This window comes from Capra hircus, chromosome 3, assembly GCF_001704415.2.
Source record: "Capra hircus breed San Clemente chromosome 3, ASM170441v1, whole genome shotgun sequence".
NCBI lineage: Eukaryota > Metazoa > Chordata > Mammalia > Artiodactyla > Bovidae > Capra > Capra hircus.
The window spans coordinates 106,285,801-106,302,378 of record NC_030810.1 but is presented as its reverse complement, the minus strand read 5'-3'; the positions used below and the strand labels follow the sequence as shown (position 1 = coordinate 106,302,378).

Genomic DNA, 16,578 nt, shown 5'->3' with positions numbered 1-16,578 from the left:
AAGTCCCTGTTATTTTTTTAATTATCAAAAAGAATGTGTTTCATCAGTAAAATTTTTGTCTGCACACTTGAAAACTAAGAAACAAAATTTTAAATTTGTTTAAAAAATCTAAATGATACTTCCAAGGGGGTTTGAACCCATTCGCTAAAATATAAAATGTAAAACCTTCCCATCATCCAAGAAGGACTGATTGACTTAAGCTGTAAATTTACTAGTTGAATTTCAATCAAAAGTCTTTGCATCGTGGTGAATGGGACTGGAAGATGAGTATCATAATTTAATAAATGCAATCAAGAATGCACTTCTGCTTGAGTCTACCTCTTTGACAAGTATCTTTTCCAGTCATGATTCATTCCAGTCATTAACATTCAGTCATTAAAATATGATTTTAAAATGTACTTCATCTTTATTTTAAATAATCTTTCAATATTTCTACTCTAGAGCAAGATTTATAAGGTATGTAATAAAATATATACGGGCTTCCTGGTGGTTCAGAGGTAAAGAATCCGCCTGCCAATCAGGAAATGTGGGTTTAATCCCTGCATTGTGAAGAGCCCCTGGAGAAGGAAATGGCTACTCACTTGTTTCTTGCCTGGGAAATCCTATGGACAGAGGAGCCTGGCAGTCTACATTCCATGGGTTGCAAAAGAGTTGGACACAACTTAGGATCTAAACAACAACGATAAATTACATGTAAATAATTGCTTAAAAATATTACATAGATTAAGGAAGCAGGGGAAGAAAAATGTTTGGTGACCACTGATCTTTCACTACAGAGGAAGTGTACACAACTGGACCATTGCTTTTGCAGGTAGTATAGGAAGGGAATAAAGAAGCTCAGTAGCAATTTGAACTGTGTTGCCTGATTTCTGGCAGAACACCTGTCTGTGGGGGTTCTGGCTTATGGGTTGGTACAGATGGGGTGCAAGTCTTTCTTTTATATACCAACTTGTATCTGGTATAATTCAGGTTATTAGTTTCTTTTTTCTCTTGCTATTTGCAAACAGTGATGAGTGCTGAGGTCACTCAGCTCCCTCTTTATGGATGTGCATGGGTAAATACACATATACATGTATTTCACCCCAGAACAATCAAGGGGGTGTGGAAGGGAGAGACCACAAGCAAACACACCACCGCCTGCAGGGTATTTTACAATAGCATTCACCCAGGCGCAAAGACAAAGTTCACTTAAAAAGCTTCCTTTTGGTCTTAATTATTTTTAATCATAACGCTTGGGACCTTCTGACTAATGTCATGTTACTTGGAAAGATTTAGAAACTGTGATTCTATGAGAGAGGTTATGAAAATAGAACTGTCCTTGAAAGGATTTTCCATCGAGTTCAAAAACACTTCACCCAGACTGGTAATAAGATGCTCAAACAATCGGGGCGGCAAGACCAGAAGGGTCTCTTCAGTGGGTCTAAGAAGTGAGGAGGGCCTTCGAAACGGGGAAAAAACTGTTAAGAGAGCTCCTGGCACCCAGGCAGGAGGCCGCGACAAATGTTTGAAAAATGAGAAATGAGGTGGAGGTGAAGTGAGCAGTGGCGGGGGGCGGGGAGGGGGCGCAGAGGTGACGACCGTGCACGCAAAAACTGGTCCACGTGAGGAGGGGGCCTAGGAGCGCCGGGCACCGCAGCAGGGTGGCAAGGGAGGTAAAACACAAAGGTCAGGTCTTGAGAACTCAGGGCAGCAGAAAGGGGAAAAGCACCCAAGGGAAAGCAGCGAGTAGGTGGCCGCAGTGGTGACGGCGGCGGGGACTGCGCGCTGTGATTTTCGGGGTCCGGGCCGGGGTCGCCGGCGAGCTAGGCCGGGAAAAGCCGGGGATCCGGCTAAGCCCGGGATCGGTTAGGCCGCACCAAGGGCAGGGCCGGCGACTGTGGGGCCGCGGAGGGGACCGGCCGAGGGCCAGCGGCGAGGGGTCGCGGCGGCGCAGGGCGCGCAGGGAGACCCGGAGAGGGGCCGGCGGGGCAGGAGCCGCGGCCGCAGCACCCGAAGGGAAGGGCGGTCGGCTTCCCACCCCCGCCCCCTGCCGCGGCGTGAGTGGGGGGGAAAGGCCGGCGGGCCGCGCTGGGAGGAGGGGCAGGCTGCGGCCCCGCCCCCGCCGGAGCGAGGGAAGGAGAAAGGCTCGCGGGGAAGGCGGAGGGAGGGCAGCTCGGGGAGGGGGCGGCCGGCCGGGCCTGCGCCCGAGCGAGCGGCGAGCCGGGGCGGGGGAAGGGGCCCGGAAGGAGGCGAGCGCGGCCGCGACGCCGGGAGCCGGACGCCCGCCGGTGCCGGCCTGCCGCCGCCGCCTTTCCTGCCTGCGCCCGAGCGCGGAGTCTCGCGGCTGCCGAGGCCGGAGTGCGGCGGTCGGGCGTGGGGCGAGCGGGCAAGCGGGGCCGGGAGCCGAGGCCGCCGGCGGTCCTGCGCCAGGCGCGGTGGGCTCTTGCCTGCGAGGTTAGGCGAGGGGCGGAAAGGGAGGAAAAAGAGAGGCCGAGCGAGAGAAGCCAGGCGATCGGATTGTCCAGGAGGCTGGTGTGGAGGAATATCCCACCCCGAACTCAAATCCACAATAATAATCCAAACTATTAATAATAAGGGGCAGTTTTCCTGGCCAGGCGAGAGGGAGAGCAGGGGAGAAACGGGAAGAAGCGACAGCTCCGTTTCATGGAGGCTGAGGCAAGAGAAAATTTCGGAGCCTGGACGTGGAGGAGCAAAACAGAACTAACTCAGGAAATTGTCTTTGAGAAAAAGGCCGAACCTAGGCTGGGAATCAGGCTAGGGTAGGTGGAGAAACCTGCAAGTTTAAAGGAAAAAAAGAAGAGAATATTTTCAGAGATTTTTTTTCTGGTTTGTGGTATTGCTACCATTTTAAAGGTAAAAAGCATTGCATTCAGGTGTTCTTTTTTTTTTTTTTTTTTTTGGTGCGATTGGCTCATTTAAAAATTTCAGAACCTTTTCATCTAAAAGCTTTTTTTTTTTAAGGAAATTTATAATTTTGATTTCCCAGGGTTGCACTGGACTTGTAAGGAGTGCTGTTGTGTACATACTATTGTATGGTTTTATTTATTTTTTTACTGTGCAAATCAGCTGGAAGATTTTTTTCCAGGTGTCAGTTTGGATTTTTTCATCTTTTTTTTTTTTTTTTGGTCCCTCAGTATATCTGTTGTCGTTTTAGGCATTGGAGACCAGAGCATTATTTTTTTCCCCTTTGGAGCTTGAGGCTTTTGCCAACGTAAGGACAGCTGGGAAAACTGGATTAAAAGGATGTTTTTAATCTATATTTTGCAGTTAAGATTGATATTTTGAAGGCACATTCTTTCTGTGATTTTTTTTTTTTTTTTTAAAGCCCACAGCGCTATCCTTGAAGAGATTTGTGGTTGGGTTTTTGGTTTTTAAGAAGGTCATAGTTTTTCTCTTTTTCTTTCTTTCTTTTTGTTTTGTTTTTAAGAGAGGGGAGGGGAAAGGGGGGCTAAGAAAGGAGACCATGTTAACTGGTAGAAGTAGAATGGAGCTTCAGTCACCCGGGTCCTGAGAGCTGGAGGAAAAAAGATTGTCTTCAAGTTGGGAGGCCCTCCTCTCACCTTTTTAAAAATTGCGAGCGATTCAATCCTGATCAAGACATCACAACTACAGGATTCTGAAACCGTGGAGACACCGAGAAACCATGAGTGTAAGGTTACCCCAGAGTATAGACAGGTAAGTTTTCTAATAATGTGGTTTTTCAACACTTACTTAAGGAATGACTGGGAAAGAAGGTGTTGCATTTTGATAAAAGATTGCAAAATAAGGGTCTGGGTGGGCTGTGGGTGTTGGTGGGGTCCCTGGGGACTGTCTGGACATGTATGTTTATGTTCCCTCTGTGTGTGTCCATGTTCAAAACATAATCTGTTTAATCAGTGTTTTTTAAATGCAAGCAGCAGACAGTGACGCAAGGAGTGGGGAAAGAGGGGGAAACGCTTTCTAGCCGCCTTTGACTTTTGCCAGGCCAGAGGCTGAATTTGAGTCCCTAACTTGCCAGCTTAGGGGTGGGAGGCGGGCACAAGCCTGGTCACGTGAGACCCCTAGGGTGATTGGGACTGGCTTTAGGTGTTGGAGCTGCGGGGGGAAGGGCCCTGGCAGGGGCGTGGGCCTCCACCGACTGGTTGTTGTGGAATGGTGGGGCTTGGTGATGGGGTGGATCCCATTTCTAGAATGAGGAGGATGTTCTTGGCCTGAATGATGGGACAGAAACATACTTTGCACCCATACAGGTCTAGATTTTACCAGTGGCTGATAATGGCTTGCAGAATGGCATAGGTCAACCCTAGAATTTCTTCTTCTCCAAGCTTTGGGTTTAAATTAAAATCGGCCAACCAGCTAATGCTCTAGGTTTAATCTGCCAAGCCATTTTAATAAGCTTGACTCTGCAAAATGGGCCTTCCCTCTGCCTAGAGCCGGAAGGATTTGTTTTGGGCTCTTAGGCCTGATATGCAGAGGCACTGGCCGTTAGAGTCTGAGCACAGGATGTCCCACACCAGCCCCCGCCCCCCCCACCCCCGAGTTTGCCCAGCCTCCTCATCAGTACACTACATTTTAACAACTTCGAAAGGTATCTGCCTTTTCCTTTCCTCCCCTTCTCTTCAACCCTTAGAGAACCTAGAGGGAGGGTAGTTTTGTGGGTGCTGCACTCATCCTAACTGGATGGATGGGTGGTTGGAGGACTGAACAAGCAAATGAAAGAACTGGGCCTGGGGGGTGGGGTGGGAATTACTGGAGAGATAGGGAAGAATATTTGCAAAGGAGCAATGAGTTGTTTTCTCCCTGTCCGGTTAACCTTTGATTATCCATGCTGATAATTTCTTTTTGGCGGTGGAATGTGGCCTGAAATGCATATAATCTCTCTCGCTCCCAAACACTAATCTCTGTATTGCCTCTGAGCCCCGTTTAGATTAGTTCAGCAGTCCCTAGACGGGGACCTGACTTGGCAGTGGAGAGAAGGCAGACAACCACAAAGGACAGATAGTGTACGTGACTGCTTAAACCTCCATCTCTTCCCCTTTTTGTGGCTTCTATTTAGTTTGACTTGTCCAGGCAGGGAGTTGAAATGGTTACATGACTGCCCTTCTCTTTTACCCTCTTGGAATTTGAGAATTAACACACTTGCCTTTTTGAGATTGGGGATGAACTGTTCCTTTGAATTCAGAGTTGTGAGAAGGTAGAAACCCAGGTGTTGAGGGTGAAAGAGTTAATGAAGGTTCCTGGGCTGGAGTGAGATGTTCCTCTGGGAGTTTGAACACCCTCATAGTCTTCTCAGGGTGTGTATAGCATGGTTTTTCTGAGTGCTTTCATAGGAATGTATCTGTTTGAACCTCCCAGTATTTCCGTGAGGTAGACAAGACAGAGGTTTTCATTCCCATTTTACAGAAGAGGTGATTGAGGCTCAGAGAGGATACCTGGCTAGCCCAGTGCCATCTTCCCTGACTAGTGGCAGAAGCTGGACTCAGATGCAAGTCTTCTAAACTGGAGGCTCTTATTGTTATCCCACCCTAAGTATTGGGTTGGCCAAAAAGGTCATTCCAGTTTTTCCTTATAGTCTTATAAACCCAAAAGAACTTTTTGGCCAGCCCGAGATTTGTCTACTAGTCCTGTGGAATGGGAGCGGGGCAGTTTTATTCTTTCTGGCAGTAGAGTACGATGCTTTTTGGCACCCCCTTGCACTTGGGATAGTGCAGCTTTGCAGGTTGAGAGCATTCTTCACTTCCACTCCCACCCCAGTTCTGGGGCTTGAGTCCCCTTAAAGGTATTTCCAGCTGCATTGGATCTTTACCCCTTAGCAGTAGGTTTGTTCTGTTGGATCTTTTGACATCTCAGGTTCGATACCCCTGTGGATTTTAAATATTTCACAGTGTTGCACAATTTTATACTGTACTGGAGGGATTGAGTGGAAGGATTTCAGACTGTTGAGGCAGGGACTGTCTTTTAGTTTATTGATTTGCTGTGTAGGGAGCCTAGTGTAAGGTACTGTACTCCAACAGTTTCAGAAAATTTAAATGTGCAGTTCTTGTTTACAAAGAGCATGCAGTCTAACTTGAGAAACTAGGAAAGGTATGAGAGATATAAAAGCAACACTCTCCTATAAACTCTAAAGGCAGAAATTAGGTTTTCTTGGCTCAGGTATATCCCTGCATGCCTGGCTAAGTGCCTTCCATTGGATGAATGCTCACTAAATACTTGACATGAACGAATGTTGCAGTGAATGAATATGTCAGCACGTATACGTTCATCCATTTCAGATTTTTCGAGATTCATGTGTTAATTTCAAATGCAGTCAAAATAAGGTCAATTAGAGAAGGCTTCCTTGATGTATTTTCTAGGACATAAGCAACCTGATGGAGGACCACGTCTATGAAGAGAGATTGTGGCTCAAGGAATAGAAGGCTCTGGAGAGACTTTAATCCCCTTTTGGGGAGTGACTCTTGGTCCAAAGAAACATGAAATATTCACAGCTAATCTTGATCTTGCAGTGTTAATCAGTTGTTACTGAGAGATGGGCTGAATCGTAGCTCTTCATGTCCCTTTCAGTTTTTGCCCATGGACAATTTATTGCCCATTAGTGTGTTCTTCTCAAAAGTTTCTAAAAATGTGTTTGATATTGCAAGCGGAGATAATAATAGTGAATTATTTTTATAGGAATGATAATGAGTTTTGCTATGCCATGTATATCCATTTCCCTAGTTCTCCATGGCAAACGTTTTTGAGATGGCCAGATGGGTTAGGAGTTTGCATCCATAAAACAGCTTTTCTCTGTGCAGAGACAGTTAGCTCATGTGAGGACTAGAGCAGATGGAGAAGTGCTAGATTTAAGCCGAGTTCCTGGTTTGAGCCCTGGCATTCCCCTTAACTGTGTGACCTTGGGCAAGTCACATGCCTCCGTTGGTTTCCTCATATGTAAGGCAATAGCTCGTTTATATGAAATGCTTTCCAGTCACAAACATTTTCACATAGCTTGTCATTTGAGGATTATAATATTTATTGCATCTTTCTCATGGTGCTGTTGAAAGGAGCAGATCAAATCAGGTAATATTTCACATTGCTTTCTAAACTGTAAAGCTCTAGAAAATTTAGATGGTAAACTCAGGGATTTGATTTAGCCTTGGGCACGACTTTCTGAATTGGCCCCAAACGAATTAAGAGTGACCGAAAGGTCTTTCCATTGTTTTGAAGAATTTAACCATAGCGAACAGGCTTTTTTGTTGCAGAAGTACATGAGGTTAGAAAGAAGGCATACTTTTCCAATGGTCAGGGTTGGGTGATGATAGTAGAATATGAGAAGGGGAAGGTTATTGAATCTCGTTCCCAGGAATTTTGATGAATGGGAGAGGCTTGAGCTACCTTGGCTTCCTTAGATGGGGATAGAAAGGGTTTGTTTTATGATCTCTGGCTGTTCCTTGTTTTAGAAGCATATGACTTTCCTAATTCAGAATAAACCGAGACCCAAGCAACTGTTCCTTATCAGGGATCTGAGATTGAATGTAACTTTTCCCCAGCATGTAGCCTTTTTTTTTTCCAGAGGAGGCAAAATCTGGAGTGAGGTGTATGAAGGAGGAGGGGGAAGGAGGTGGAGGAGGGAGGAAAGAAGCTTCAGGCTGAGGAATGTTTGTAGAGAAGAAAAGCTGGTGGCCTAGGCTGAGGAGGAGGTGGGGGGAAAACCCTTTCCACCTCAGGCTCTCCGCTCCCACTTCAGGTTCTTGTTGAGCCCTGGAAACAAGAGTTTAGATGCTGGCCTCCCAGAACAATAGCTTCCCTGGTGGCTCAGACGGTAAGGCGTTTGCCTGCAATGCGGGAGACCCGGGTTTGATTCCTGGATCTGGAAGATCCCCAGGAGAAGGAAATGGCAACCCACTCCAGTACTGTTGCCTGGAAAATCCCATGGACAGAGGAGCCTGGTAGGCTGCAGTCCATGGGGTTGCAAAGAGTCAGACACGACTGAGTGACTTCACTCCCAGAACAATGACAGGGATCCAGAGCTCCAAATAATAAGTCCCCTGAAATGCTGAGTCTTCTCCAAAATGTACCCTGGTGCTCTCCAGGCGTGAGATTAGAGATGGCAATGGATTTGCACATGAAACATTTGGTGATTAATCACCATTATGAACAGGAGCAGTCTAAGCTTACCTTCACATACTCAGAAACATTTCTGAAAGAGCACCCTTTGATGAACAAATTCATTTAGTTTTTTTTTTTTTAATAGTCAAAGTACTGTCAGAGTCCCTTTCCGTGTATTTAGGAGAGTAGACCAAAAAATGTGAAGAGTTTAATGACAATGAGTTCATCAGAAATAAAAATGATTCTGTGAAGGTCACATGGCTAGTCCCCAAATTGGTGCAAAGACAAAGGAGTTCTGGAAGCTTGTAACCTCCATGGAATAGAGTTCAGAAACTTTTGGATAGTGTCCCTTACTGCTTTAAAGGTCTGGGCCTCCGCTGTATGTGAAAGGGCTTTGTTAACACTGAAGTTCCATGAAACCTAAGAGGACTGGTTTTAATCTATACTGACTGAGTCTGCTTCACATCTTCATAGTGGCACTACCTTTAAAAACCCATTTTATTGGGTTATTATTTTTAAAACTTCAAGATTTATCCTGTGGCTTGGAAACCCGTATCACCGTGGGCTGTGCATTCTACTTTTCTCAGTCGCAGTCCTTGGGAAAAGACTCAAGTGCAGACCTGCTTGTAGCCTCCAAGGTCACTCCTTTGCCCCATGGAGGGAAGCAGGACTGCAGAAAGTTGCAGGTTCCGGTTTGAAGAGAAAAAAGTATTCATTACTTTATGAAAAGTTGTGTTAGATCTCTTGTGAAAGGAGACGTGGAGTTCCTAGGGAAGACCCCACACCCCCCCAGCATCTGAGTAAATAGATGAGTAAATTAGGGTAGCCAGCCTCTCCGATTTGATTCGGTCTAGCTGTTAGGTTCTTTGAGCCTCTGAAAACATTAATGCCTGTGCCCTTTCTTTCAGTGAGCCAGGACTTTTTTTCAGGAACCCTATCTGCCTTCCTGAAAACCAGTGAAAAATGAAAGTTTGGAAAAAAAACCCAGAGAACAGAGTGGTCTGATGAAATGGGAGGGGAAATGGAAGAAGTACAGTGATGTAGAAGTGTAAGGAGGGGCCAGAAAATCTGTGGCCCCCAACAAACTTGGGAGTCAGATTTGGAAGACATTTTCAAGGCCTGGAAAAACAGCTGGATTTGTGGCCCTAGAGCAAATGAACAGAGTTGAGGGGAAAATCACAGAAGTCTTAAGTCTTAAGGGATCCTCTTCTTCACTCTTGACTCCAAATAGGCTATCTCTTGAGGTGGTTCAGAAGGTTGAGGGGCTCCCGTTTTCACTGATCCCCTGTGGTTCCATGAGTTGAACACTTGAGCATTCTTTTGATTACCAGATTTTCCTTCAGTACATTTTTTTTTTGGCTGAGCTGCATGGCTTGCGGGATATTAGCTCCCCGACCAGGGGTTGAACCCAGCCCTGACAGTAAAAGCGCCAAGTCCTAACCACTGGACCGCTAGGGAATTTCCTCCTTTGCTATAATATAAGCCCACCTTCCTGCCTTTTACTTCTGATTTCAGCACAGGCCCTAAAGTCCCTTGTATCCCTCTGTCATCTTTAATGACTTCTTCAAGATCCTCCTCTTTCTAAAGGATAGCAAACGAAGTTGTGGCTGTGTGAGAAGAGCTTCGAGAAGGGCAGAGCGAATGGCTTCATTCAGCCTTGATTTTCAGCACTTTCTCCTCCAGTATTTAAAGCTGCCATAAAATGGTGCAGTGAGATCTGTAGTCACCAGTCGTGGCCTGGCATCAAATCACGGAGGAAACAGGGCCAGTCTGACAGCCTTCCAGATGCTGACCTGTGATCAGAGGCACTTAGAGGCAGTCAGTTGGGTGGCAGACAGTTATCAAATAGCTCCATGCTCAGCTCAGTGCTTAGTGTTCTGGGAGATAATTTGCAAGAATGTGGAGCTTACATTCTTGTTGGGAAATGTAGTTAATGAAGCAACATGAAACAATAAAAAGATAGCACATGGTTGCTGACTCTTGATGTATACCGAAAAGGTACATTTAGAGACAAGGAAGAAGTTGGTGCTGATGGGAACAGCCAGGGGAGGGTTAGTTAGATATTAGTTAAGTCAAAGGAAGAGAGGAGGCCGTTTCAGACAAAGGGAACAACAAAAGCAAAGTTCTGGTGTAGAATCAAGCATGAAGGTGGCCTCAGGATGGTAAGAGTGTTGGTCCTTGTAGAGCAGAGAGAAATTAGGTTTGTGTAATACATGGTGATAAAAAGGATGTTTAAAGAAAGAATTCTGATATTATGTAAATGAGAAGACAGCAAAAGATAATGTGAGAGCAAAGAAGAAGGGCAGGATTTGAAAGACATTTTGGAGGGAAAATCAACAAGGTATGGTTGTTAAGGCTGAATCAGATTTGGTTCCGAAGTTTTGGAGACTGGCTCGGTAGAAGGGTAGTGCTATTGCTCAAGAGAATAAGACCATCATTATAAGTCATTCCACCTCCCCTGCTGCTGCTGCTGCTGCTAAGTCGCTTCAGTCGTGTCCGACTCTGTGGGACCCCATAGACGGCAGCCCACCAGGCTCCCCCGTCCCTGGGATTCTCCAGGCAAGAACACTGGAGTGGGTTGCCATTTCCTTCTCCAATGCGTGAAAGTAAAAAGTGAAAGTGAAGTCGCTCAGTCATGTCTGACCCTCAGCGACCCCATGGACTGCAGCCTTCCAGGCTCCTCCTTCCATGGGATTTTCCAGGCAAGAGGACTGGAGTGGGGTGCCATTGCCACCTCCCGTGGGTGCCCAGCAATTCACTGAACACAGCATATCAAATGATACTTATCTTGCTAAGGCCTTTAGTTTAGGCTGTTCCCACCAAATAGTATTATTTATTTATTTACCAAATAGTTTTAAGAGTTCTTCTAAAGGAAGGGAGAGAAGGGAGTGAGTTCTTTGAGATTCCCTTAGGAAATGGGTCATGATTTGAGAAGATTAACATGTATTTGAAATCCTGATTAATTAATCATACCCCACTCACAGCAGACGGTAACAAGACCTACAATTAGTGAGATGCAGGCTGAATTGAAGAAAGCATGGATCCTAAATTGCGGAGTTTGGGCTGGAAAGGAAAGACACTGAACAAAAGTTTCTAGCACACACACACACACACACACACACCCCACGATCTCCACACATACACACACACACACACACATACACAATTTACACACACACACACACACACACACGCACGATCTCCTTGGGACAGAACTCCAGGGCTCAAGGGCTGTCTCTGCAGAAACCGCCCTAGTAGCATGATTATAGAGAGGACGGGACTTGAAGCTAGAAGGGCTTTGTGTGAGCCCCAGCTCAGCCGCTAACTGGCTGTGAGATCAGGACAATTTGTGTAAAAGCGTTTGGTGAATTCTGTAGTGCCAAACATATGGTTAGTGTTGTTGAGGCATCTGGTTTGGCAAGGAACCCAGATTGGTCTGAACTCTGCTCATTTGCCACCGGAAGACCTGTGCTTAGGTGCTGAGACCTCTGCTGATTCTAAACAGGACTGACAGGCATGGCTCTGGAAACATACAGAACACACACAGGACGTACTAGTTAAAACTCAGATGCAGAAGGTTCTGTCCCAAGGAGATCCTTTTTTTGTGTGTGTGTGCTGGGAACTTTTGTTCAGTATCTTTCCTTTCCAGCCCAAACTCCGCAACTTAGGATCCATGCTTTCTTCAATTCAGCCTGCATCTCACTAATTGTAGGTCTTGTTACTCTCCCCTACGATCCCGCTTCAGGTAGGCCAGCCTGTTTCCTAGACTGCATTACTCTTTCCACATCTTTATATGCATCTTATCTTTCCCTTCCCAGCTCTCCTTAATTTTAGTTTCTTCAAGGAGGCCTTTTCTGGTTAGTATCATCAAACTCTGTAGTACGATTATATTATTCAGCATTCCTTTTGCACATCCATATAGCAAGTCAACCTTTCCTGCCTTTTTTTAAAAAGTTATTTATTTTTGGCTGCACTTGGCCTTCGTTGCTGCGCGTGGGCCTTCCCTGCGGGGGCCGCTCTCTAGTTGCTGAGCTCCGGCTTCTCTTTGCAGTGGTTTCTCCTGTTGTAAAGCACTTGCTCTAGGCCACACAGGCTCAGTAGTTGCGGTGCCCGGGCTAGGTTGCCCCATGGCATGTGGAACCTTCGAGGAGCAGGAACAGAACCTGGGCCCCCTGCCTTGGCAAGTGGGTTCCTAAACCTTGTGCCACCAGGAAAGTCCCTCTTAAACACCTTTCATATGTTGACATAAAATACTTCATGTCAAGTTCTAGCAGAATCACTAGCACGTGGTCTACTTTTACCAATAAATATTGGGTGGTTTTCCATTCTCTGCATGCTTTGTGTTGGGTATTGTGTCCTATCCTGTTTCTTGGGGTTCCGAAGCAATGTCTCTTCATTTTTTCATTTTTCTAGATGGTCTTCTAGTGCCCAGTAGAGCTCTCTTTATGAGTTGTGTTCCTCTCTGCAGTTACCTGACTTGAACTGTAGCTCATTCTTGACATTTCCAGCTCCTTCCATGCCTACTCAAGGGATTTCAAGAAAGCAGTACTAAACACGGCTTCCCAGGTGGCTCAGTGGTCAAAAAAAAAAAAAAAAAAATTAGTCTGCCAGTGCAGGAGACACAGGAGACTCGGGTTGGATTTCTGGGTCCGGAAGATCCCCTAAAAAAGGAAATGGCAACCCATTCCAGTATTCTTGCCTGGAGAATCCCATGGGTAGGGGAGCCTGGCGGGCTACAGTCCATGGGATCTTGAAGAGTTGGACATGACTGAGCAGCCAGCACACACTCAACTGGAAACACCGCTGCTAGGCCTGGAGACCGAGAATTCCATGTTCTTATTGGGCGCGAGGTCCTGGGCATTTGGTATTTCTTTTAGGGCCAGAGCAGCCTTGAGTTTGTTTGCCTCCAGCTTCTCCCAGCTCTCAGGGGATTTCCCTACTGGCCGCCTGATTTCAGAGCTGCTGTTCCCTGCAGGGGTCTGACGGCACTGGCCTGCCCTGCCATTGTCCTGCCTGCCCCAGGCTGGCCCCATTCATTTCCCAGAGCACAGCCCTCAGAAGCTTTCCTCCAAGAGACTGCTGCTGCAGAGAAAGGCCACTGTTGTTCTGGGGGGAGGTGGCTGGAGAGAGTGTAGTAAATAGCTTTGTGAATGGGACCTTGTATGAGGCTAGAACCGCAGACCCTTTTCTCCTCAGAGCCCTAGGGATGGGGGCAAAAAGCCACTAGGACTTCAGTGTGTTCACAGAAACAGGGTCTGAGGTTTAGGAATACTCGTGCTATCCCTCAAATAGTGGCATTGGTCCATTTAAGAAGTCTTCACTGGCTGGTGCCCCTCAAGGCACTAGGATTCAATATGCGTAAGTTGCTTACCCTGCCCTCTGGGGAGGCATGAGGGAACAGGAGCTGTATGATACCACCCTGAACTCTTGGGTGATATTGAGGCACGTGGGAGACCATCAAGAAGCTATGCTGGAGGAAGTGACCTTTAATTGAGGCCTGAAAATGAGAGCCAGGCTTGAGTGAGGGAAAGTCTAGGCAGAGGGAACAATGTGTACTGAAGACAGAAGGCAAGCAAGGGCCTGAAGTGGCAGGAGCTGAAAAGAGCTGTGGTCTAAAGAGAGGCGGTGGGCGGGCAGTCTTAGTCATTCATTCGTGTCCGCCTCTTTGCAACCTCATGGACGGTAGCCCATCAGGCTCCTCTGCCCATGGGATTCTCCAAGCAAGAATACTGGAGTGGGTTGTCATTTCCTCTTCCAGGGGATCTTCCCAAACCAGAGATCGAACCCAGATCTCCTGCATTACAGGTGGATTCTTTCCTGCTGAGCAACCAGGGAGGCATTGAGACTTTAGAGCAATTAATTAGATGAAACAGGAGAGTAGGCAGGGAGCTAGGGCTTGGGAACCATGTAATCTTCCTTGTTAGGGGTTTGCACTTTATCCAGAGGACAGTGCAGGACCATAGCAAGACAAGTAGAGAGTGACATGGTCAGATATGCTTTTAAAAAACAACAAGATCACCCCAACTGCAATGTGGATCTTCACATTGAAAGAATGAAGGAACAGAGAGAGGGAAGACAAATTAGGAGCCCTCTGCAGTAATGTGGGCAGGAGGTGAGGGTAGCATCTACTAGGGAAGTGACAGTGGAGATGGAGAAAAATGAAGACTAAGTGGTTGGTTTTGTGAAGGAGAGTTGAGGCACAGATGGCAATCTTATTCTTGGCTTGGGCTGCTGGGTGGTACTGAATAGGGTCTTAGTGGCAGCATGCAGTATCTTTGGCCCAGGGACTCTTGAGTTGTAGCCTGCAGGCTTAGTTGCCTCAAGGCACATGGGATCTCAGTTCTGAGACCGAGGAAACCAGGGGTGGAGCCTGCATCCCCTGCATTGGAAGGTAGGTTCTTAACCACTGATCCACAAGGAAAAGTCCCTGGGTGGTACTCTTCAGTGAAAAGGGGAACTCAAGAGGAAGAGTATGATTGAGGAAAGGAGTCCCTTTTGGGCATGATGATGAGTTTGAAGTGCCTGTGGGTGATCACAGGGAAGGTGTTAAGCAGGCCAGCGGCTGGTTACACAGGCCTGGAGGTCAGGAAGGTGTGCGGGGCTGTGGTCATCAGTATCTGGACAGAATAGTGGAAGTGGGAGGTTGTCCAGGGACAGGGTGTAGAGTGAGAGGAGAGCCTTGGACAGAACCCTGAGGGGCACTGCTTCAAAAGGGAGGCAGAGGAAGAGGATCCCCCACAGGAGACTGGTGGGGAGTGGCAGCAGGAACAGCAGCCAGGGCAGTGTGGAATCTCAGATATGGGGGGGGGGGGAGTGGCCAACGGCAGCAAGTGCTCCCAGGGGCAGAGGGTGGAGAGGATAGAGAAGTGTCTGGATTTAGTAACTAGGAGGCTTTTCATGGCCTTGGGAATGGGGGAGGAGCCAGTTTGGAATGAGTTTAAGAGGGAAGAGGAGGTGAGGAAAGGGAGATATAGTCTGGTCAGTTCCTGTATGAAATTTAGTCAGAAAGGAGGAAAAAATGTAGCCCATTAGTCTTCATTAACAGGCCTTTGAGTTCCTTTTTTCCAGGTAGAACTAGGTCATTTTTCAGTCAGAGTTTGGTGTATATGTAGAGTCAGCCGTGGTAGAGGCAGGAGGGGAGATGTGTGACAGGATTAAAGGAAAGATTAGAGTCAAGAGAAGAAGTCAGTTTTTAAAGTAGGAGAGAACACAACTGATGGAGAAGGATGGAGGTTTTAGGGCCAAGATAAGAGTGCCATAATGATGGCGCTCCTTTGTATTTCTGCCCTATGATGTGGAGTTTGTAAAGTGTTCTTGGTCTGTTATCTTTTTGAGATAGTCTAGGCAAGTATTTGCATTCCCATATTATAGGTGGGGAAACAAGCACAGGGAGGCTTTAATGACTTGTCTAAGTCTGTAAACTAGTAAGTAATGGAGTTGGGATTTAAAAAAAAAAAAAAATCTGTGCTTACAGAGCCCTAGCCTCGTGCTCTTTCCATTTTCCTGTCCCCCTGACCAAGCTCACGGTAAAAAATGTGGGCATCTTTGAGGGAGCCAGACATCAGGTTTGCTTGACACAGATAAAGGGTGCCCTCCAGGAAGATAGATTGGTTGATCAGGAACCAGTCTCCTGAGTGTGTAATCTCTTCCCGGTAAGCTTTCTTGTCCATGGCTCCCTGGTAGGACCTGAGGTTTGCATTCGCTGTTCAAGAGGAAGAAAACTTCCCTCCTTCTCTGCCTCCTGGTTGGTTAATGATGGGGAAAAAATGGCACTTAGGGGCCAGGTAAGTTCAGTGACATTGGGAAGAATAAAATCTCAGAAGTGACTCAGCATTCTTTCACTAAGCAATGTGGCCCCTTTAAGCTACTCAGGGATCTTATCTGTGTGCACCCTGTGGTACTGTGTAGTGAATGGATGCTCAGTGAAGTTTCACTAAATGGATAGATGTGTGTGTGTGCGCCTGTGCGCGTGTGTACACAGTCCAGTCTGACTTTTTTGTGATCCCATGGACTCCAGTCCATTGCTCCTCTGTCAGGGATTTTCAGGCAAGAATCCTGGAGCAGGTTGCCATTTCCTTCTCCATGGCATCTTCACAACCCAGGGACTGAACCCGAGTCTCTTGTGCCTCCTGCCTTGGCAGGCAGTTTCGTTACTACTACCCCACTTGCAAAGCCCCCTAAATGAATGGGTACGATTTTTTAATTAAAACCTTTATGATATATAACTCACATACCATCACTACTTTAGGATATACAGTTTAGTGGTTTTTAGTATATTCACAGAGTTATGCAAACATCTCTATTATCTCATTCCAGGAAATTTTCATCACCCCAAAAGAAACCTCATACCCCTTTGCAGTCATCCCCCTCACCACCCTGCTAGCCCTAAGCAACCAGGATCTACTTTCTGTCTCTGTAAATTTGCCTATTCTAGACATTTCCCCTACATGGAATCATATAATATGTGGTCTTTTGTGCCTGACTTCTTCCGCACATATTTTTCCAAGTTCATCC

At 46.6% G+C, this 16,578-nt stretch overlaps 1 protein-coding gene across 2 annotated transcripts in view; it reads left to right on the top strand.

Moving 5' to 3' along the window:
• ARHGEF11 (Rho guanine nucleotide exchange factor 11) overlaps positions 2,240-16,578 on the top strand; it is a 113,039-nt gene continuing 98,700 nt past the window's right edge. Inside the window, exon 1 of one of the 2 annotated variants that reach the window (XM_018046324.1) lies at positions 2,240-3,675. In XM_018046324.1, coding sequence (XP_017901813.1) covers positions 3,644-3,675 — 32 coding nt within the window. In that variant the 5' untranslated portion in view covers positions 2,240-3,643. The remainder of the gene's footprint in view (positions 3,676-16,578) is intronic. The other variant, XM_018046327.1, reaches the window with a different exon arrangement.